This window comes from Grampus griseus (genome assembly GCF_964374135.1).
Source record: "Grampus griseus genome assembly, chromosome: 8".
NCBI lineage: Eukaryota > Metazoa > Chordata > Mammalia > Artiodactyla > Delphinidae > Grampus > Grampus griseus.
In genome coordinates, this window is record NC_139002.1 from 9,538,519 (window position 1) to 9,563,370 (window position 24,852).

Here is a 24,852-nt window from a genome sequence, read left to right on the forward strand (position 1 = left end):
AAGTAGTAAGTACCACAGAAGCAGAACCAAAGAAAGAATGTAAGAGGTATTTTATAACAGAACGTCACTTTAACTTTCCAAAATTAAAACCACACTACAAAAGCACACTCTAAGCCTAGCCTAATATGGTGGGGAGGAGGGAGGGAAGACTGAGGAATATCAGAGCATCATACTTTTAAAGGGAACAAGTATAATAAAAGCAAATGCTGGGGCTTCCCTGGTGGCACAGTGGTTAAGAATCTGCCTGCCAATGCAGGGTACATGGGTTCCAGCCTTGGTCTGGGAAGATCCCACATGCCACGGAGCAATGAAGCCTGTGCGCCACAACTACTGAGCCTGCGCTCTAGAGCCCATGAGCCACAACTACTGAGCCCACGTGCCACAACTACTGAAGCCCACGTGCCTAGAGCCCGTGCTCTGCAACAAGAGAAGTCACCGCAATGAGAAACCCGTGCACCACAAGGAAGAGTAGGCCCTGCTCGCTACAGCTAGAGGAAGCCCGCGTGCAGCAACAAAAACCCAACGAAGCCAAAAATAATTAATTAATTTTTTAAAAAAAGCAAATGCTACTACCCTGTGCGTGATCTGTTCATACGTCCAAATTTATATATTCTCTTTTTAAGGGCACAAGCTACTCAAAGAGCACTAGTATACACACAGACATGTTTTTGTCCTTAGAGTAGCTTGTGTCTTTTTGGTAAAAATTATTAAAACTATAATAACAGTTCTCAATATTGAAGATACATCACAATCATCTGTGGTGTTTTTTTAAAACACAGATGCCCCAAACCTACCTAAGATACTGATTCAGTATATCTGCTTTGGGTCCAGGCATTTGTATTTGGAAAAAAGCTCCATGTCTGATTCTGGTGCATGGCCAGTATTAAAAACTGTTCATTTAAACTAACTTTAGATTGAAAAGGAAAAAAAGGAAGTCACAAATTAAAACTCTTCCTTAAATTAGCTATTATGGCAAATATACACTAACTGAAGAAACTCACTAGGATCACCTCTCTGATTTCACATCAAGGTACCCTAAATCCTAGAAGCTTAGAAGAGAAGTTCAACATATTAAAATGAGTCAAGCAACTTTTGTGCCTTTATCTATGGAATTTGTAGTACTAGCTCTTAATGTGTTAGGACACAACAAATTGTTTCCAATCTCACATATACTATTATAGTAGAAACAGTGATGTTCAAAAGCCATTGTCACTACATACCTCTTTCTTGTCTTCCTCTTGACTTACTCCTGACTGAAGTGCCAGTGGAGTTTGGAATTCAGTGTTCAATCCTGATTGATATTCACCACCAACCTGTTAGAAAGTCCAGTCACACAAAGAGACAAAATTGCCAAAAGTTAGCCCTACGTATGTTTTTGATAATTTCATCTATTGATTCCTTTCTCCTGCAATCTTGAGCTCAACTGGATAAAAACAATTTTTTAAACAAATATAAAAGAATAAAGCTTTAAGAAAGAATAAAAGAAAGAAATTAATCAAACAAAAACAATAAAGAAAAGAAAATATCCAGGTCAAAAACATGGATGGGGACCTCCCTGGTGGTGCAGTGGTTAAGAATCCGCCTGCCAATGCAGGGGACATACATGGGTTCGAGACCTGGTCCGGGAAGATCCCACATGCCATGGAGCAACTAAGCCCATGTGCCACAACTACTGAGCCTGTGCTCTAGAGCCCGCAAGCCACAACTACTGAGCCCACACACCACAACTACTGAAGCCTGCGCCTACAGCCCATGCTCCGCAATAAGAGAAGCTTCCTTAATGAGAAGCCTGCACACTGCAATGAAGAGTAGCTCCCACTCGCCGCAACTAGTGAAAGCCAGCACACAGAAACAAAGACCCAACACAGCCAAAAAAAAAAAAGAGAATGAACTAATGACAGATCAAAATGTTCAGAATGAAAGTCCTTCTAAATTGATCACTTGAAATCACTCTATCATGAGTGTGTGCTTGGGACTGAATCCAGGATATAAAACTAGATCCCTTAACATCTCAAATCTGTAATCATTTTCAATTTATACATGTTCTTGAAAGGTGTGAGTTTAGAGAATAAAAGCTTGAAAATACTATAGCCATCAACTGACATGGCAGGGAAGAAACTGGGGCTTATTTCCCCCCTAATTATTAGAAAAGCCTGTTGACATAACTTAGTACACTTACTTGGACATTATATGGCTCAAATTATGATCTCTAACTTTTAGAAATAAAAGTTTAAAATTACTTTTATCTTTTTAGCTTAAAAGTTATTTATCTTTCAGCAAAGTTGCAAGATATAAGATCAGTATGCAAAGCTCTATTGTATTTTTAGGTACTTGCAATGAACAATCTGAAAATGAAATTAAGGGGAAAATCCATATAAAATATCATCAAAAAATTCTTAGGAATAAATTTAATAAAGGAAGTGTAAATTGTATACACTGAAATCTACAAAACATTGTTGAAAGAAATAGAAGATCTAAATGAATCAGAAGACTTAATATTGTTAAGATGGCAAATTGATCAACAGATTTAATGCAATCTACATCAAAATTTCAGCTGACTTCTTTGTAGAAGTTGACAAGGTTATTCTTAAATTCATACAAAAATGCAAGGGACCTGGAATAGCTGAGATGACCTTGAAACAGAAGAACCAAGAGTTGGAGAACTCACTCTCCCCAATTTCAAAACTTACTGCGAAGCTACACTGATCAACACAGTGTGGTACTAACATAAGGACAGACTTATAGATCAATGGAATAGAACTGATAGTTCAGAAATAAACTCTTAAATTTACAATCAACTTTTTTTTTTTTTTTTTTGCGGTACGCGGGCCTCTCACTGTTGTGGCCTCTCCTGTTGCGGAGCACAGGCTCCGGAGGCGCAGGCTCAGCGGCCATGGCTCATGGGCCCAGCCGCTCCGCGGCATGTGGGATCTTCCCGGACCGGGGCACGAACCCGTGTCCCCTGCATCGGCAGGTGGACTCTCAACCACTGTGCCACCAGGGAAGCCCGTAATCAACTAATTTTTGACAAAAGTGATGAGCGAATTCAATGGGTAAAAAGAGTCTTTTCAACAAATGATGTTGGGTCAACTGGATATCCAAGTGCAAAAAAGAATGAAGTTGGACCTCTACTGAACACCATATAAGAAAATTAATGCAAAGTGGATTGAAGACCTTGCAGAATGCAAGAGATATAAAATTCTTAGAGGAACACACAGCAGTAAATCTTCATGACCTTGGATCAGGCAATGGTTTCTTAGATATGACACCAAAAGCACAAGCCACGAAAAAATAAGTAACCTGGACTTCAAAGTTAAAAATTTCTGTGCTGCAAAGGAAAGGAAACCACCAAGAAAGTGAAAAGACAACCCACAGGATAGGAGAAAACATCTGCATATCACAAAACAGATTTGAATATATTAAGAATCCAGTAGATTAAGAATCCAGTAGAATATATTAAGAACTCACATAACTCAATAATTAGAAGATAAATAATCCAATTACAAGTTGCACAGAGGATTTAATAATTTTCCAAAGAACATATACATATGACCAATAAGCATGTGAAGAGATGCTCATCATTAATCATCAAGTAAATGTAAACCAAAACCACAGTGAGATATGACTTCACATCCATTAAGAGAACTATAATTAAAAAGGCAGACAATGACAAGTATTGGTGAGGATGCGGAGAAATTGGAACCCTCATAATACTGCCAATGAGAATGAAAAATAGCGCAGCCACTTTGGAAACCAGTTTGCCAGTTCCTCAAAGGTTAAGCATATGATTACCATAAGTCTCAGCAATTCCCCTCCTAGGTGTATACCCAAGGGAAATGGAAACACATATCACAGAAAAACTTATAAACAAATGTTCATAGCAGCATTATTCATGACAGTCAAGAAGTGGAAACAATCCAAATGTCCATCAGCTGATGAATGGATAAATAAAACGTGCTGTATGAATATAATGGAATATTATCCAATGAATAGGAATGAAGTACTACTACATGCTACAAGGTCAGTGAACTTTGAAAACATTACGCTAAGTGAAAGAAGTCAGTGACAAAAGGCCATTCCACGATCCCATTTATATAAAATGTCCAGAACAGGCAAATCTATAGAGACAGAAAGTAGATTAGTGGTTGCCTAGGGCTGGGGATGGGGGTGAGGGGAAAAAGGGAGCGAGTGGCTGCTAATGGGTGTATGTATGACTTTTGGGGAGTGATGAAAATATTCTAAAACTGATTGTGGCAAAGTCTGCACAACCCTTTGAATATAGTAAAAACACTGAATTGTACACTGTAAATGGGTTACTTGTATGGTATATAAAGTAGTCAATCCTCATTATTTGAACACTCCTGTATTATTTGTGAATTTGCCTATTCGTTAAAATGTATTTGTTATCACAAAATGAATACTCGCAGTGCTTTTGTGGTCACTTGCAGACATGCACAGAGCTGTGAAAAATCTGAATCGTCAGTTTTACACATTGCAAGCTGAGGTCGAACACGGTGATGCTCTGCCTTTGGGCCTTCATACTGTAAACAAGTATCCTTTTCAAGGTACATTTGGTGCAAAGGTTTTTGCATTTTTGTGCTTTTTCTGTTGATTTTGCTGTTTAAAACATCCCTCAAGCACAGTGCTGAAGCACTACCTAGTGTTCTTAAGCATAAGAAGGCTGTGATGTGCCTTATGGAGAAAATACTTACATATATTAGATAAGCTTCGTTCAGGCACAAGCTATAGTGACACTGGCCCTGACTACAATGTTAATGAATCAACAACACACATTAAATAAGGTGTCTTCAAACAGAAATTCACACAAAACAGTTGAGCAATGAATGGTTCAGTAGTCACTAAAATTCAGTGTTTATGGCAACTTTATAGAACATAACTACTATGAATAAAGAGAATTGATTGTATATTTCAATAAGGCTGTTATTTTTAAAGTTATTTGTTATAGAGAAAATCTGAAAACAATACATAGCAATAGGCTAATGGTGGTTATCTCTGGAATTTGGGGGTTTTTTTCTTTTTGTTTATTTGTATTTACTTTTGCTATAATAAAAATGAAATTTTCTGCTTTCAAAAAAGTAAGAAAAACTGGACTTCCAGCACTGGCCAAGGAGTAAGCCCACTCTGAGCCTCTCTCTCTCACTGATTGTAACTAAAAATTCCAGGAAATGTGGCCCCTGGTATCTGGAGAGTATATGGGGTGGGTATCCTCAAGAGGAGTGAGTTCAGAACTCTACTTAATACTCTGTAATGACCTGTATGGGAACAGAATCTAAAAAAAGAGTAGATATGTGTATACGTATAACTGATTCACTTTGCTGTACAGCAGAAACTAATACATTATAAAATACATTATAAATCAACTATACTCCAATAAAAATTAATTTTAAAAAAATGCATGAGGGCTTCCTTGGTGGCGCAGTGGTTGGGAGTCCGCCTGCCGATGCGGGAGACAAGGGTTCGTGTCACGGTCCAAGAAGATCCCACATGCCGCGGAGCGGCTGGGCCTGTGAGACATGGCCGATAAGCCTGCGTGTCCGGAGCCTGTGCTCCGCAACGGGAGAGGCCACAACAGTGAGAAGCCCGCATACCGCAAAAAAAAAAAGATGCATGAGTTAGAAAAGTGGATTCCTTAATTCTGTGTATGAACTGGCACACATCCCAGAATTACCCCTGAGCTGTGCATGCATGGGATGGACTTAAAGAAGTATAATGAAGGCTTTGAGACCTGAACTAACATTGGAGCCACTGTTCACAGAAGATGAGAAAGAACGTATAATCTGAATTTAACCAGGTTGACTGCTTGCCAAAACAAACAAAAATATGCAACATTATTCAGAGGATTTTAATAGAAACCTGTCTCACAATATAATATTCAAAATTGGACCCAGAAGAAAAGATGGCAAGAGAATCCAGAATATGGATCCAAAGAAAGACATCTCTTCCTCTGAGATTAGTAGGAACAGGTAAGAATGGCAAAAAAGTAAATGGTCAAGGGAGTTATTGCATGATGGCTTCTACTTTTTCTTTTATCGAAAGTCTGAGAGTATGGGGGGGTGCAGCAGGAACTTTAAGGAGTATTTAAGGGTTAGAATGATCAGTGTGGGCCATAGGTGAGGGAGCGGACAAGTGGCAAGTAAGGAAAAAGCTAGGCAGCACTGGGGACCCAGCTGTGACTATAAACCGTAAGGATGAATGTGTATAAACCTACACCATTAAAGAGCTTTTTTCCAATAAGGCTGGATTATTTGGGAGCCTAAAAGGTGAAAGGACTGATCCAGGGTTGAGGATTTTCAGGGCTGGTATGGCAGAAGGACAATAAGAAGAGGTTCTGACTGCCAAAGCTGCACCCTCAATTAAACAGTCAGGATTAGGTACCCCTCTTCTGTGCTCAGCTAATGCCCTATGCATCCTGTACCACTAATTATGTTGCTTCAGAATTATCGCTTATTTGTCAGTCTCTCTTCTTTAGACTGTCTGAAATTTGAGTGCTCTGTCTTGTTCATAGTTATATCTTTGATATTTAGAACCTAAACAATGGCTAACATCAAACAGGTGCTCAATAAGTGTTTGATTGACTAATTCTTTCTAAACAAATTTAGCAAGAAACCAGCAGGTACCAGGCACCATGTTAAATGCTGTCCACGCTCCGGTAAACAAAACAAGTGTGGTGCCTCTCCTCATAAAGCTTATAGACTAGTGGAAGTCATGTAAATAAGTAAATAATTACAAACTGTCTTGTTTATGGAGAAGGAAACAAACAGAATGCAGGGACAGAGGAAAAACAGAAGAGGGTTGCCGTATGGAGCATAAGCTCTAAAAGATACAAATGCATTCACCAAATGGCGTGAGCAGTGACGTAATGGTAGTAAAAATACTTTAGGCTGCAGTGATACCCCTGATGTAATCTAAATAGGTCAGAATAGTCTAATATATTACGGCATAGAAGTAGACATTACACTTCTTGCCACTACTATGGATCTTAACTGTATCTGCGAAGCAATCCTAAGTTTCTCCATCCATAAAACAAGGATAATAATAGTATCCATCTCCCAGGGTAATTGTGAGAGTTAAATGAGACAATGGATACAAAGTTTTAGAACCATTTTGGCTACGGTAAATGCTTAATGAATTTAAGCTGTTAGTCTTAATAATATTAATAACGTTAATCTTGATAAGGTGGTCAGAGCAGTCTTTTCTAAAAAGGTGACATTTAAGCTGAAACGTGAAGGATGAGAAGGGACCAGCTTTGTGAAGAAAAAAGAGAAGACTATCCAAGCAGAGGGGTAAAAAAAGCAAAAGAGCTGAAGTAGAAAAGGGCCTGGCATAGTTCAGGATATGTAAACGGCGATGCAGAAGAAAACATGACAGCCTTCCCTTAGACCAATCTTAAGAGACCCAAACCAAAAATAACAAAGGACCTGCAGTTTAGTCCTAAAAACCTCAGCCCAAATCCATAATTCTGCCTTTATGCCTCCTTTTCTTTCTGCTCTCTTAAAAGAGCCAAGAGGAAATTTCTCTTTATCTCTTTCATATATTCTAACAACACTGGTTGCCTGAAGGCTCTGTCTTTAAAATAACATGAAACCACAAGTCAGAAATTATCCAGACAATGGTAAAATTCTAGTGGGAATAAACTAGACTTCAGTTAAGTCATAGAAAAATCTTAGTAGGCCAGCGTACTGTGACATTTTCTTGAAAAACTATAGATCTTAAATCAATACACCAAAACTTAGGCAATATAACCCTAACAAGCTCCAGCCCAAATTCTGAAGAGTTTCTTTCTTGGTGATCCTACCTTATGCTCTACCAGGTTACTGATGGAGATCTAGTCCTGGCTGTTGGTGAAAGATCCTCCCTCCCCCTCCCCCCAGAAACCACTTATTTCTTTCCCTCTCACACCATAGAAGACTAGGGCCACCAGAAATACACCTTTAATAAAAGAACGTACATGTAAAAAATACAATTTTTCCAATAGGCAACAAGCACTCCTGACAATACCCTAGGCTTCGCTGAGTAATCTTAGGTTTTACACACTATGAAATAAACCCAGAATCGGCCTTTTGCTCAGCCTTACTGCTCCCAGCTCAGTAGGACCCACACCCTATCTAAACTCCAGGGTTCATACTCTACAGTTTGGTTTACCTGTCTGCTGCTGGGAGCCTCTCTCTGGTGCTTGGGTGGAAGATGCTGACGGCCAGCCGGAAGCAAACCTGCTTGCCATCTTTCAGCTGTTCCAGCAGATGGTTGCCGTATGGAGCGTAAGCTCTAAAAGATACAAATGCATTCCCCAAATGGCGTGAGCAGTGACGTAATAGTAGTAAAAATACTTTAGGCTGCAGCGATACCCCTGATGTAATCTAAATAGGTCAGAATAGTCTAATATATTACGGCATAGAAGTAGACATTACACTTCTCGCCACTACTATGGATCTTAACTGTATCTGCGAAGCAATCCTAAGTTTCTCCAGCCATAAAACAAGGATAATAATAGTATCCATCTCCCAGGGTAATTGTGAGAGTTAAATGAGACAATGGATACAGTTTTAGAACCATTTTGGCTATGGTAAATGCTTAATGAATTTAAGCTGTTAGTCTTAATAATATTAACAACATTATTGATAATATTAATAAGAGATAACACTATCATCATCATCGTTGTTGTTGGTAGCATAGCTCTGGCAAGTCTATATCAAACTCTAATTAACTGACTTTCTGCTGCTTACACTTTACTATACTCTGCTCTACCTGCTCTCTGGTGGAGCCTGGATCCTGGATTTCATGTAAAACATATTCATGGTGCTCCAGAAATAACTCCTTTCTCCATCTCTCATCTGTCATATTATGTGAGGCCTGCCCACAGTTCCTGTGCTAAAAGAAAACAAACACTGAACATCAATTGTCCAAGCGGTAGCGTCATGCCAGGGCAATAGTAAAAGCTTTAGTGAAGAGGCCAGAAGTAGTTTTAACAGGGCAGAATGGTCACAGAACAGGAGGACATTATATCTTTGCCCATTGTTATTGACCTTAACACTAAACCCCTGAAACAGTTACTACTTTGCCCTGTCAATCTTGAACCAAAACCTAAGGAATTTACTCTCCGTTACTTACTTCTCCCTATATTCTGCTTTACTTATTCTCTGGGAGAGGCTAGGTCTTGAATACCAGGTGAAACATACCGATGGCACTTCAGAAGCAACTCGTCTTTCAACCTCCCATTTCTCAAAAGATGAGGGCTGCTTGATACACTTGTTCTAAAGGAAAAACAAAACACAAAACTAATTGTCTAAGCAAAAATTATAGGTTAGTGACAATACTGTACACTTCAGAGACAACTCTGAAATAATGATACCAGGGGAGGGTAATATAACAATTAGAGGTGTGCATGTGTGTGTTTAATATAAAATTTCCAAACATACATAAAAGTGGGGAAAAAATTAGTATAATAAGTCCCAAGATACCTATCACCCAGCACCGACAATTAGCAACATCATGTTTTTTGGTTTTGTTTTTTCTCTTAATTTTTATTGGAGTATGGTTGATTTTACAAGGTTGTATTAGTTTCAGGTGTACAGCAAAGTGAGTCAGTTATACATACATCCACTCTTGTTTAGATTCTTTTCCCATATAGGCCATTACAGAATATTGAGTAGAGTTCCCTGTGCTATACAGTAGGTCCTTATTAGTTATCTATTTTATATATAGTAGTGTGATATGTCAATCCCAATTTCCCAATTTGTCCCTCCCAGCAACATCATGTTTTTTCATCCATCTCTTCTCCCACTTTCTTTCCTGGAGTATTTTGAAGCAAATCCCAGATTATTCTGGCACTTTTTTTCTTTTGCATTTTTTGCATGGGGCAACTCTTTATTCAACAACACATTTGGAAGAAGATAAGGCAACAAGGCAATATTTTTATAATGTTGCTAGCATTTTCTCAGGTAAAGCCAGGTAAAAAGCTGTGTCATTTCCCAAAGTACTCCTACTCGATGTCCCCAATAACTCCATGCATAAATACTAGAAGTGGTGAAGTCTAGGATGTTTTGAGTGGCAAACAGCTTGTTTTTTCCTTCATCATAACTCGTTTGCAAATCTGATGTCTGGCTTTGGTGTACTGCTTCAGATGGCCAAGAGTAGAATTCCTTCAGTATGTATAAGACTAAATGTCAAAAGGCAAATTTGCTGAAGGACTTGAGTTTAAGAGAACAATTTACCGATAACCAATCACCTTTATATAAAACCTATCTCTTATTTAACCCAAATGACAGAGGTATGCTTCCTCACCTGGTCTCTTTAGATCTGGCACATTCTGAAATAAATGAAGACACCATACTCTTAGCCTAACTCTAGAAGCTTTAATTCTATGTAGTCTACGTACTAGCTAGCTTGGCAAGCTCCAGCCCAAATCTTGAGCAATTTCATCTGTTACTCTTTTAGAAAGTAGACAGCGCTCTCACTGTTTTCTGCTCTACCTGTTCTCTAGGGGAGGCTTGGTCTTGCATTTTAGGTTTAACATTCTGATGACACCCCAGAGTCAATTCATCTCTCTCTCTCTCTTCTCTCATAAAAGATGACAGTTGCTTCATAAATATGTTCAAAAGAAACAACAAAAACAGAAAACAAGTCGTCTAACCAGGGCAACATGCTAACCTTAATACTCTAGGCTTCAGTGAGAACTCCAGGGAAATGGCACCAGATGAGGCTATTCTGATACATTTTGGTTTGAACGAGGATGTTATACTTTTACCCCAACTCTATAGATCTTAATTTTTAATCCCCAAACATGTACAGAATAGTCTGACAACCCCCCCCCCAAATTTTAAGTAATTTAGGATCTGCTAATTCTTCCTATAATATTCACGTAAGGGCAGTATGCTTGTGGTAATAATGTGGGCTTCAGCAAAAGTTGTAGCATAATCTTAGTAAATTAAAATAGTCTGATTCCACAATAAGAATATGAATGTGATTTATCATCCTTCTGAATGACAGAACTGATCTGACTGATACAGTTGACTGAACAAGGATCTGATTCTATATTTCACATTACCAGTTGTTGAAAATGTATGAAATCCAGCTACTTTATTTCCTCTCTATCTCTTTCTGATTGTGCTCTACCTGATCTCTGATGAAGGCCTGGTCCTGAAGTTTAGGAGGCAGATACTGATAACCTGCCAGAGAAAAGTCTTCTCTCCCTTTCTCATTTGTCATATCACAATATGATTCCTTGAAGCGTACCTTCTAAGAGAGAAGAAAACATAAAGTGTAAATTGTTCAGTGGGAGTAACATGATAGCAATAATATTCTAGGCTCTATTGGGAGCCTTACAGTAATTTTTTCAACTCCAGATAATGTGAAACATTATGGAATAAAACAGAAAACCATACTTTTTGAAATCTAGCTAAGAACAATCTTGGAAAGTTCCAAACTAAACCCAAACAATGCAGTTCCTGATGGTCCCTCTCCTTTTTCTGCTCTACCTTGCCGTTGATGAAGGCCTGATCTTGATGCCTGTGTAGAAGATCTTGATGGACATCCAGAGGAAGCAACTCTTCCCGACTCCTACCTATCAAAACTGATGCTGGCGGCTTCAAATTTGCTTTCTAAAAAAGAACAAATATAAAATAGCAATTGTTCAGTTAAGAAAGACAGGTTAATCAATAATACTTTAGGTTGCACTGAGAATTCAGGAGTTAACTGAGGTCAGAGTTTAATTGAACATCTTATAGAATAAATTAACACACTATACTCTATTCCCCATAAACCCAGCCACAACCCTAAGTAATTTACTTCCTGTTGATCCCTTTCTTCTTCCTCTTGGTCTACCTGATCTCTGGTGGAGGGCTGACCTTGGAACCTGGGTAAAAAATACTGTTGGACACTTGTGGGCCACTCTTTTTTCCCATCTTTCAGCTCTCAAAACAGATGACGGCTGCAAGAAATACTTTCCCTAATGAAGAAAATTTTTTAAAAAGCAAATTGTCCAGATAGGGGTAATATGCTGCTGACAATATTTTAACACTTAATAAGAACCCTGGACATTTATTTGATAAATCAATCAGTGAACTATTTTGTTCCAACTATGGCTCTCTAAATCAGCTGCAATATAGTCCTTGCAAATCCCACTACAAGCCTTAAAGAGCTTATTTCTTTTTGTTATATCTCCTTTCCACTCTATTTCACCTGATCTCTGGGTAGAAAATCCTGGTCCTGGCATTTGGGTTGAACATTCTGGTCTTTGAGAAGAACATGCTGGTCTGTGGGTAGAAAATCCTGGTCCTGGCATTTGGGTAGAACATTCTGGTCTTTGGGAAGAATATGCTGGTCTGTGGGTAGAAAAACCTGGTTTTGGAGTAGAAAATCTTGGACTTCCAAAACAATATTCCCATCTTCTAGTTCAACACTCTGATCTTTCAGCATAACACTCTGAGTTTTGGTCTTAACAGCCTGGGCTTTGGGCTCAACAGCTTGGCCTTTCAGCTTGATATCCTGGGTACCGAGCCTCAGCTCAACACTCTGGGCTTCCAGCTCAACACTGCAGACGCCTGTCAAATCACCCTGGGTTTGCAGCAGGTCACCTGGGGCTTCTGGAAGATAATCCTGGGCTTCTGGCAGAACATCCTGGTGTAACTGCCTTACCTCTTCCTCTTCCATCACAGCAAATAATGGATTTTTGAATTGTACTTTCTAAAAGTGAACATAAACATCAAATATAGAATGCCAAGCAGCAGCAACACTGGGTTTTCTGCGAGATTCCTAAAATAATCTTAAAAGGATACGGTAGTCAAACAAATTACTAAAATAAAATGCAAAATTACAGTCTTTGCTCAACTCAATAGAACCTAAATCTACAGTCTCAAACCAGTACAAGAATACTGGCATCTCTAGTCCAAATCATAATTACTTTAATTTCTATTATACTATCTCCTTTCACTCTGCTTTACCTGAACTGTGCTGAAAGGTATATCCTTGTCTTCAAAAAGGAGATCCTGCTGGTCCCCCCAAGACAAATTCTTTTTCCCTTTCTTATCTATCATAATAGATGAAGATTCCTCAGTGTCAGGTTCCTAAAGAACAAACAAACAAAAATGGAAAAGAAAAAAAAAAACCAACCAAATGTATCTGTTACAGGTAGAAACAAGAATGCATGCAAAAGCATTAAGTTAGCACTCTTCCTCACACCATATATAAAAATTAACTCAAAATGGATTAAAGACCTAAATATGAGAGATAAAATTATAAAATTCTTAGAAGACATAGGATTAAGCAATGGCTTAATAGATACTGCACCAAAAGCACAGCAGCAAAAGAAAAACAGATAAATTAGACTATACCAAAACTAAAAATTTTGTGCTGCAAATGATAGCATTAAGAAAGTTAAATGACAACCCAGAGAATGGGAGAAAATACTTGCAATCAAGTATCTGATAAGAGACTTGTATTCATATAAAGAATTCTTATAACTTGATAATAAAAAGACAACTCAATTTAAAAATGGCACTACATTTGAATACAGATTTTCTCCACGAGAGATATATAAATGGGCAATAAGCACATGAAAAGATATTCAAGATGATCAGTCACTGGGAAAATACAAATCAAAAGTATGGAGAGATCCCACTTCACACCCACTAAGGTGGCTGTAAAAAAGATGGGCAATAACAAGTTTTGAAGACAATGTGGAGAAAATGGAACCCTCATACATTGTTGATGGAAAACACCTTGGCAGGGGCTTCCCTGGTGGCACAGTGGATAAGAATCTGCCTGCCAATGCAGGAGACAGAGGTTCGATCCCTGATCTGGGAAGATCCCACATGCCGTGGAGCAACTAAGCCTGTGCACCACAACTATTGAGCCTGTGCTCTAGAGCCCGCGAGCCACAGCTACTGAAGTCCGCGTGCCTAGAGCCTGTGCTCCGCAACAAGAGAAACCACCGCAATGAGAAGCCTGCACACCGCAACAAAGAGTAGCCCCCGCTCACCGCAACTAGAGAAAAGCCCAAGTACGGTGATGACGATCCAACACAGCCAAAATTAATTTTAAAATTAATTAATTTTTTAAAAATTAAAAAAAACCGGGGCTTCCCTGGTGGCGCAGTGGTTGAGAGTCCGCCTGCCGATGCAGGGGACACGGGTTCATGCCCCGGTCCTGGAAGATCCCACATGCCGCGGAGCGGCTGGGCCCGTGAGCCATGGCCGCTGGGCCTGCGTGTCTGGAGCCTGTGCTCCACGGCGGGAGAGGCCACAGCAGTGAGAGGCCCGCATACCGCAAAGAAAAAAAAAAAAATTAAAAAAAACCACCTTGGCAGTTCCTCAAAATATTAAACATAGAGTTAACATGACCCAGAAATTCCACAACCAGAGAAATGAATGTCCGTACAAAAACATGTAAAAACTGCTTATAGCACAATTATTCATAAAAGCTAAGAAATGGAAACAACACAAATGTCTATCAACTGCTGAACTAAGTGTGACATACTGATGTACTGATACATGCTACAATGTGGACGAACTTTGAATACATTATGCAAAGTGAAAGAAGCCAGTCACAAAAGACGCCATATTATATTATTCCATTTATATGAAATGCCCAGAATAAGCAAATCTACAGAGACAGAAAGTAGTTTAGTGGTTGCTTAGTACTGGGGGTAGGGACAGGGAGGGACTGGGGAGTGACAGTTAACAGGTATGGGGTTTCTTTCAGGGGTGAAGAAAATCTTCTAAATTAGATTGTGGTGACAGTTGCACAACCCTGTGAATATACCAAAAACCTCTGAATTGTACACTTTAAGTGGGTGAATTGTGTGGTATGTGAATTAAAGCTTAATAGAACTGTTAGAAAAAAATAACTATTGGGCATTATAATCTTAATACTTAAACTCATCCTTAATTAGCTGTGGATAGTTCTAACAAGGCATCTTTTTTCCTCTACTCTTTACATTTCCCTACCTGATCTTCCATAAATTTCTGGTAATCTACAAGAGTTAAAAGACCTTGATGGGGCTTCCCTGGTGGCGCAGTGGTTGAGAGTCTGCCTGCCAATGCAGGGGACACGGGTTTGTGCCCCGGTCCGGGAGGATCCCACATACCGTGGAGCGGCTGGGCCTGTGAGCCGTGGCCGCTGAGCCTGCGCGTCCGGAGCCTGCGCGTCCGGAGCCTGTGCTCCGCAACGGGAGAGGCCACAGCAGTGAGAGGCCCACGTACCACAAAAAAGAAAAAAAAAAAAAGACCTTGATGGACCTCAAAGGGCATTTCTCCTCTTATCCCTATATTTATCCTGGTGAATGATGGTTTCCTACAAAGTGCTTTCTGAAAAAGAAGAAAAATTAATACAAATATAAATGGTCTAGAGAAAGCAATATGCTCATGACACTAAGCTGAGTTTTTGTGAAAGATCTGGAGCAATCCTAGCAGGTTATGGTAGTCTAATACAGAATATTGAGTTCTATTTCAAGTATACAAACAAGTCACTTACATATCAAACACATGGAAGTGAAATTCCTGGTAGGAGAATTTTTTTTTTAACATCTTTATTGGAGTATAATTGCTTTACATTGTTGTGTTAGTTTCTGCTGTATAACAAAGTGAATCAGCTATACATATACATATATCCCCGTATCCACTCCCTCTTTCGTCTCCCTCCCGCCCTCCCTATCCCACCCCTCTAGGTGGTCACAAAGCACGGAGCTGATCCTGGTAGGAGAATATTTTAACTTTATAAATGATAATTTGCCCCTATCCTAGCCAGTAACAATTTCAGAAGGCTTACAATTTTGTCTTGGTGATCTAACAGTGGGCAAGGCAAATATATCTCTTCTACGTTTATCTCTAAATCTGGAACAACCAGATGTCAGTCAAAATAAGTCTAACAAGAATACGAAACCAGAGTTCAACTGGGTTATAGATTGTTCTCCTTTCTGACTGGCAGCTTCCTCCTTCACACAACTGAATGGATAGAAAACTGTTCAGATTTGAGGGAAAGACTACGTGCTTGATAAGAAAAGTTTCACTAATTTCTTAGATCATTCTCAATTATATGGAGTAGATTTGTTTGTGATGTTTTACCTGAAAAACACACATGCATTCTTTGGAAGCAAGCAGCTAGCCTGAATTCACCATCAACATCATAATGAATTACACTTAAATGGCACCTTTGACGTATCAAACTGGTTTACACAAGGATGTCATCTCAGACTTAATCCTCCTCCCTTCTACTGGAGAATTATTTCAGTCAGGCCTAGGAACAGTACTCTTTCTGGGAAAAACATCAGTTGAAAGATTTGAACATGCTCCACACAATGTGAAGTATCAGTCTCTAGGTTCTGATAACCCTTTTTTTTTCTGGTTTAAATAAAATGTGTCCAATCATCTCCTTTGAGCAGTACCGGGAAGTCAGTCTTATGGACCAAACTATAGTACTGCCAAATCCGTGGTAGAGGTATGAAAATTGTCAAGAAACTAAGTCAAGAATTTAGTTTCAAAAGAGTCTTAAGTCACAACAAGGCAATCCTAGAAAAAGGTAACCATACTTAATGCATCTAAGATGGAATGCCATATGTAGGCACACCCATGCCCACTTGTTTTTTATATTTAACTATAAATTTCTTAATTATCGCTGAAGAGGAAGGTATTATAGATTAGTATTCTACCAACTGCAAACATATAAGAGACAAATGTCTTTGATGGTTGCACAGAGATACTTAAGGAAAAAATACAAAAATAAAATGTAAACATATATGTAATCTAGGAAAATGTAAAAAAATACCAATTAGGAAGCAAAACTGAGAAAGAACTAAGCAAGAGACAGAGTTCTTAATGGTACCAAAAACAAAGAGTAAAAAAAGACTAATTAATGAGCCATTTTACTGATGCTGCCTATCAAAACTTGAAATTAATGCTAAAATTAAGTAAACACAGGAAAATACATGGGTTTAACATCCAAATTTGTGAACATGGAAATAAGGAGGCACCAAAACAGTGCAATTTTACAAGCATAGCTTTAAATATTCTTTTAAGTCTAACTCCATATTTAGGTTCCAATTATTCATGCTAAACTTATTCTATATTTTGAATCAAAAGAATTTCTTTCTTTTTGAAAAATAATGGTATTGACTTCTTCCTGATTAAAAAATAAAATATATACATTATGGAAAATTTCTACAGTAAAGAAAACCAAGAGAAAAAAATAAAAATCACCTGTAATAACACTATCCAGAAATAATCAGTATTAACCTCTTGGTCCATTTCTTTCCAGGCCTTTCTCTGTGCTCATAGCATTCTCTCCCCATCTCGATATTTTGCTTTATTTTTTTCATAGCATTTATCATTTGAAATTATATTTTGCATTTATTTGCTTATTTATTATATGCTTCCCTACTAACACAGGAGCTCCTTGTCTACCTTTTCACCACTGTTAAGTCCTGCTTCTAGAACAATGCCTGGCAATCGTACACATCCCATAAATATTTATGGAATGAATTTTTTTAATTGAGCTTACATTGTATCTAATTTTATATCCTACTTTTTCCACTTAACTTTATATCACAGACACTTTCCCTAGTCTTCAGATACCCTTTGAAAGCATGATATTTTTGATAATAGCTATAAATGAATATATCATAACTTTTAAACCGCTCCCTACTTTTGGATAATTAAGGTTATTTCCAATTATTTTTCAGGTCTAAATAATGTAGAGATGTAAATTAATCTTTATCCTATTTTTTAATCTGTATTTTTAGAAACAGCTCATTAGAATTTAATTTACCTCTTGGGTGGGAAAGTTTTTCTTTCGATCATCTGGAAACACCGATGCATTTTTTTTATTCACAGTTTTAAATGATGCCAGCCGTTGACGTGCTTCTTTCATGGTTTGACTAAGCTGCCAAAGAAAGGGGAAAAAAAGAAAAGAAAAACAGGCTAAAGTCTTAATACCAAATTCACTAAGTGTTCCAACAGGAAAACAGGCCCCTATTATTAAAAATTGCCAGACCTAAGACAAGAGGATTACTTGGAAAGGAGATTTTCTGATCTGCTGATAAGTGTATTTACAACATTATTTTCATTATCTTAAGAGACTGTATTTCATAACTTGATTTAAGTGCTGTTACTCAAATCGTTTTTTAATAATGTAGGCTTTATATTAAGTACGTACACAAAAATATTAGAACCTATAAGTCTGAATTTGGAAATTACTGAGCAGACACATTCCTTACCTTCTATCCGTCTTCTTAATAAAGAGTTATTTCTTCAACTGGTCCTTGCATGCCTGATCACTTTTATCACTCCTTGTAAGAAGACTCTCTATTCCTAGTCCCCCTAAAATCCTTTTTTCCTATTTACATGAGTCTCTTCTTCACCCATAACATTTGAAAACTATAGTTATTTAGTCTTTTCTCAAATGTCTCTTCTTCCAGGAAGGCTTCCTAAGTTAATTTAGAGTACAAATTCAAACCTGTCAACAGACCAATTTGTTTCAGGTACTCTAGGTAACAATTGATAATAAATATTAATATTAAATATGTTAATTTTGTGTTCATTCCTTATCTCTACCTAGCAATTTCAGTAAGTATCTATTTTGACTTCTTTTTCAGAGAAGTACACAGCCTATTTTACATTTCACATATCTGCATAGAATGTTCCTTTAAGGAAAATACAGAAAAGCACATCCCTATACTACTCAGTGAAATTATGGCAAAGCCAGGACCAGTTCTAACCCATCCAATGAAAGTTTAATGACATCATTTCTCCCTTAAAGGGAAATAATGACTGTGATTTACAGATATAAATTACAAATATTTTATGATATTTACTAATAGTGACCTAGAGATAAAAACACTCTCTTGCTAACAGCCCGGTTTCCTTACAGCATTATCACCTCTGTTTTGTCCTTGTTTCTAGAAGGTCTATACCTCTAGCCAGAGAAATCAGCTTGAAACATTACTCTTTATTCTACTAAGAGGAGGACTTCTAAATTTGGTTAGTGCAGAGTGGCTAAAGGGGTCAAGATAGAGTTAATCACAATGCAAAAACAGATAGTATATCTGCAGTTGAAGTTATGAAAAAATACAAAGCCATGAACATGCTTATTTTTACTCCTTGCCAAGTGTGGTAGACATTATTGCCCTGCATAAAGTGACCAAGGATGCAAAATACTTGCTGTAACAGATTTAAAATAAGAGTACATAATCTTCATTTTCCATCAAGTCCAAACCCCTATTAGTTGCAGATTGATTTTAGTCTCTTAAGCAGGATATTTCAACTGCTCCAGCAGTTGGACTAAACATTACGTTCAGTTTTTCTGTCTTTATCAAAACCCTTCATCAAATCAACCCAAAGATCCTTTCAATGACCTGCTATGAGGACTGTAGTAGGCTGAATAATGGCCACCCAAAGATATCAGGTCTTAATCCCTGAAACATTACTTTATAAGGAGAAAGGGCCTTTGCACGTGTGATTAAGTTGAGGATCTTGAGATGAGGAGATAATCCTGGATTATCCAGACGAGCACTAAATGCCATCACAAGTGTTTTTATAAGAGAGGTAGAGGAAGATCAGACATATGGAAGAAGTGATGTGAAGATGGAGGCAGAGATGGGTCTGATGTGGTCACAAGCAAAGGAATGCCAGCAGGCACCAAAAGCTTCAAGAGTCAAGGAACAAATTCTCCCTAGAATCTGCGGACACCTGGATTTTGACTCAGTGAAACTGATTTTGGACTTCTGGCCTCCACAACTGTAAGAGAATAAGTTTCTGTCATTTTAAGCTACTAAGTTTGGGGTAATTCGTTACAGCAGCCACAGGAAACTAATACAAAGACCAAAGTTAATGTTAATAAGCACTAAACAAAACACAGAAGACAGGAGGATGGTAAAAATCAAATTATGTAAAATGAACAGGCAGAGAAGTACGTTCCTCTTATTGTAAGATAATGGTGATCACTACATATATTGGTGACTGTGTGTGTGTATATATATGCATTTGTATGTGTATATATATACATATACATTTACATATGTAAGTTTAAACACATATACATGTTGTGTTTGTAACTACTCAAAACATAAAATTTGACCAAAAGTCTTTTCTTTTCTTTTTCTTTTTGGGGGGCCGTGCCATGCAGCTTGCGTGATAGTCCCCCAACCAGGGATTGAACCCAGGGCCACGGTACCGAGTCCTAACCACTGGACTGCCAGGGAACTCCCCCAAAAGTCTTTTCTGTACTAGAAGCTTAGACACAATTTTCATTCCTTTGTAGCTGTTGTTATCAGCAAAGACTGGCACTGAATCGCTAACCAAGACTTAAAACTTCCCTGATGGAAATAAATTATTATATAATTACATAGAAAACCCAGCTATCAATAAGCAAAGGTAGTTCTGACCAATAAAATTAAAATGTACTATATAAACAAATTTTGAGATTTAAATAAACAAATTTTGAGACTTAAATCTTAAAATCTAATGCAAACACTGATCATACATTAAAATGTAAAACTTCAAACAAATATGTAGGATGAAATTTGACAAATATAGATATCTACTGTGATACTGTTCCCCACTCATTGTTCATATTTTCTTCAGTTCTTTTTAATTTATTCAGACAATTAGGAATTTATATGGAACTATATAAATGAAACAATGTGGTAATAACATGTAGGTCATGGGAAAAGACTATAGATGAGATCTAACATTTATAGAATTTCACCTCTTGTACTGCCATGGAGGCCTAATACCTATTTCTTTAAATGTATGTTAATGCCATAAAAATCTACCCAAAGTTGAATTCTATCCAAGTACAATATAGTTTATTTGCAAAAGATAACATATTGATTTTTCAGTGTGTTAGACTTTTCTACAGCCACAAAAATACCATACACATAAAAACTCACATGAGGCCCTTAGCATAGCCTATGAACCCCAATGTAGTACATCAATATACCTTTAAGTAGGCGTACCAAGCTAGAGGCTGGCCAGTAACCTAGACCTAATGCAAAAAGGCAGGATGGGCCAATAAAGATTCCTTACCTTACATAATGAACAAGGAAGTGTTCAGAGAAAAAGTCAGAGACAGGAGCTGGACCTAAAAGATCCTAAGCTGGAGAAAAGAGGCTAAAGGAGCCTCAGGTATGCCAAAGTTTTGGAGCTGTGATGATGAAAATACCAGTTAATAGTAGAAAAATAAGTAAAGAAGAGAGAACACATGTAGAGACAGGATGACCAACTCTCAGTTTGCCTGAAACTGTCCCAAAGGAGTTAGTGCTTGAACTCTGCCTCATTGTCTAGTTCTTGGCGACATCTAGTGGATAGAAACTGCAACAAAAACAGTAAGATTAAAAAAATTTGAGCATCTATTGTCATGGTGTTGAATGGGCAAAAGTTTACAGGCTTAAAGTAGTTTAAGTCACTGAACGTTCCTCAGTAGTGCATCTTCTTTTAAGAAAAAAACAGGGTTGGGAATTCCCTGGCTGTCCAGTGGTTAGGACTCCGCGCTTGTACGGCTGGGGGCACGGGTTCAATCCCTGGTTGGGGAACTAAGATCCCACATGCCACAAGGCACAGCCAAAAAAAAAAAAGAAAAGAAAAAAACAGTATAAAAACTTTTTAGATTTGGGGAACATTTAAGGCTTTTCATAACATGATTTTTTCCTACCCGTCTAACCTCATTTTCTGTTGCTTTACCATGTACACTATCAATTAGAAAGGTTCCATCACTTATTAGCAAATATATTGGGTTGGCCAGAAAGTTTGTTTGGGTTTTTGTAAGCTGTTACAGAAAAACCTGAACGAACTTTCTGGCCAACCCAATACTAAGCTCATTACATATTCTAGACTTTTTACTATTCCTCCTATCTCAAAGTTCTTTTGAATTTACCAATTAAATTCAGCTTACCAATTCAAAATACACAGCTCAATTCCACCTCTTCCAGGAATTCTTCCCAAACTATTTCCTTGGAATTAAAAAAATTTTGAATTTCCACTGCACAAATTTATCAACAATGTAGCAAATATCTCCATATTATTATCTAATAGATTGGGGGTCTACCAACTTTGTTTCTCTACTTGGAAATATAAACCCATGAAAGGTCCTATTTCACACATTTAGTATCCCTACAATGGTTAACAAACACAGTATATTCAAATATCTGTGGACTGATGTGTCCTATTCATGTATCATACAAATGAAGTAAAGTCCTCACTACAATGGAATTTATAGCTACCAGTAGCATGAAAGCAAGGACTGTTATTCTGTCTCAGTCAATGTTCTATCCTTTGCAATTTCTGCGGTGCCTGGCTCAATAAATATTTGCTCAGTAAACTGTTCATAATCTTAAAAACGAAAATGATTATAAAAATGATCACTACAAACCAAATAATGACAAGAAAAAGTCATAGTTTGGGCAGAGAGAAAAATCTTTTTAATAAGTATTTCAACATAACACGTGATTATAAAGCTTTCCCTATTTATACTAACAGCATAATCAGATTTGCTTCATACTTATGACGAAGTATGTCAGCAATCACACAACTTTTATTTTCACATAATCATAATTTTCCACATTTTTGTTCTCCTCTCACTAACCCTAGGATTACATTTTAAAATGATAAATGAAGGATTATTCCCACAGAATAAGAGTTGAAGAATATGATCAACTGGACAAAAGCCTGGGTACATTATGCAGGGTGGAGGGGGGTACTGATTAGATGGCATCAAGTGATTTGAGTGGATAAATCTACTCATGGTGGTTAATTTTTAAATATTCGTTATGTAAAGTGAGTCACTAAAAAGTTACATTAAAAAATTCTGAATATGTTAATTTAGAGTTTACTATATTATCACTTGACTTATAGATCAATTTATGGTGATAATCAGATTGAGGGACAGAAAAAAGAAACAAAAATAATCTTTTGTCCATATGCCACAAACTGAGAGTAACTTACCCATAACACAATTTCAGTATAATTGAAAAATCTACATTCTTTGACCTAAAGCTCTTTCTAATAAGTTTTGAACTCTAACACTTTGGCACCTTTCTTTAAATGATTCTTAAGTGTCTGACCAATAAATATAAATTTAAAATATATATATAAAAATAAACATCATCCCACTATTCCCCACTTTACAAAGGTAAAAAAAAGAGGAGGTGGCAAAAAGCAAAGTTGAATGTGACACCTCCTCATCTCTACATCATAGCCTAAAAAAAACCAGAGACATAAAATAAAATGAATATATACTTACAGCCTGGGCTTGTTGTTGGAATAGTTCATTCTGATTCTCTCTATCTTCTATTCCATCCTCAAGCTTCCGGGAAGGAGGTAACCTAGCACTTCCAATAGCAGCATTCAAATGGTTTGGAAAAACACTTGTTCTTTTAAGAGTTAAGTTTGCTGGATCTGAAGAGTGCATGGCTATAGAGCCTTCTTTTTCTGCCTACACAAAGGAAGAAAGAGTGAGCTTCCCCCAGTCAAGTGCAATCAAATAATGTCTACCAGCAGCCCAAAAGCTTTAAAACCGGGGTTGGGGGGAAGGAGGGGAAAACTTTAGCTGGTAAAGAAACTAACATTTACCAGGCACCTACTACGTGCTAATATTTTACATTATCTAATTCTCAAAACAACACTGGGAAACAAGTATCATATCCCCATTTCACACATAAAGAAACTATAGTCGAGAGAATTTAAGTAATTAGCCCAAGGTCACAAAGCTAGTAGGCAGCAAAGCCAGAATTCAAACCCCAACCCCAAACTCTGACATTGTTTATAACTATTTGGTGAAAGCAAAAGAGGGAATCAGAACAACACAGGAAACAGAAACAACAGTTTCTCTATATACAATCTACTGCCCTCACTAGTAAATCAGATTATGCGAAGCCTGGAATCAAAAGAAAGTGATTCTGTCATTGCCTAATAGCATTTCTCATTACAAGCACACTTCCCATTCAGTCTTTACTCAGGTTCACTTTTGAACTTACGGCTTCATAAGACCTCTGAAGTTGTTGCTTTTTTCTCAGCCTAATTTGCTGATTTACTCGGCGTTTGACTTGTCTCTGAAAATGCTTCAGAGCTTCTTGTTTCTTTCTTAGCTGTTCCCTTAGCTCTTCTTCAATCATATATGCTGAAGTCTTTAAAGATGAAAGACAGAAAATAAACTTACATGTCCCATTCGCTTTGCCCATTAGGACTCTGTTGTAAACACAAAGCAGTCAGAATACAGCCCTGAAAAAATAATTCAGTTCTACAACCCAAAATTCCCCGTACAGTAAAGAAATCACAGGAGTTCAGAGCTGATAATCTAGACGTAGCTAGTGAGTACCAAGAACTTAAACCAAATCACAAACTAAAAATTGGAATCTGTGAGCACTCAAATCAAATCTTAATTTTTCATTGTACTGAGAACTAAAAGTATCTTCATTAATTCTGAATGAACCAATTCAAACCTACATTATGTTACATTTTCTAAAATGAGTAAAATAGTCCAGATACACCAGATTGCTCGCCACTCACCCACTATGTCTTATTATAAAATGAGAGTTAGGCTTCATTTTTAACCTAGCATGCCCTTCTTGCCACTTCCGTCTAGAAAAGGCCTACTCAGTCAAGACCATCCAATACCCATCTAGTACCTCTCACACTTATTAACGTTGAGTACAATACTTCTTAACTCCCCCGTTAGATTACGAATGCTTTGAGGGCAGGAAATGTATTTAATTCTCCTTTGTTTCCCCTATGGTATACAACACAGAGCCTTGAATACAAAGGTACTCAATATTTATATAATTGATTAATTCCAGAACATTCTAAACAATCTGGAACATTTTATCACATTTGAGTCCTTGATCATTGT

The 24,852-nt window shown here is 37.5% G+C and overlaps 1 protein-coding gene across 1 annotated transcript in view; it reads right to left on the minus strand.

Moving 5' to 3' along the window:
* The window catches only part of CCDC15 (coiled-coil domain containing 15), a gene marked incomplete at its 5' end in the record, with an annotated part of 61,430 nt that overhangs the window by 31,748 nt on the left and 4,830 nt on the right, over positions 1–24,852 (minus strand). Inside the window, 11 exons of the mRNA XM_082661068.1 lie at positions 1,221–1,313; positions 8,164–8,286; positions 8,767–8,889; positions 9,198–9,272; positions 11,134–11,256; positions 11,496–11,618; positions 12,199–12,702; positions 12,960–13,082; positions 17,779–17,892; positions 23,248–23,439; positions 23,981–24,130. Coding sequence (XP_082517194.1) covers positions 1,221–1,313; positions 8,164–8,286; positions 8,767–8,889; positions 9,198–9,272; positions 11,134–11,256; positions 11,496–11,618; positions 12,199–12,702; positions 12,960–13,082; positions 17,779–17,892; positions 23,248–23,439; positions 23,981–24,130 — 1,743 coding nt within the window. The remainder of the gene's footprint in view (positions 1–1,220; positions 1,314–8,163; positions 8,287–8,766; positions 8,890–9,197; positions 9,273–11,133; positions 11,257–11,495; positions 11,619–12,198; positions 12,703–12,959; positions 13,083–17,778; positions 17,893–23,247; positions 23,440–23,980; positions 24,131–24,852) is intronic.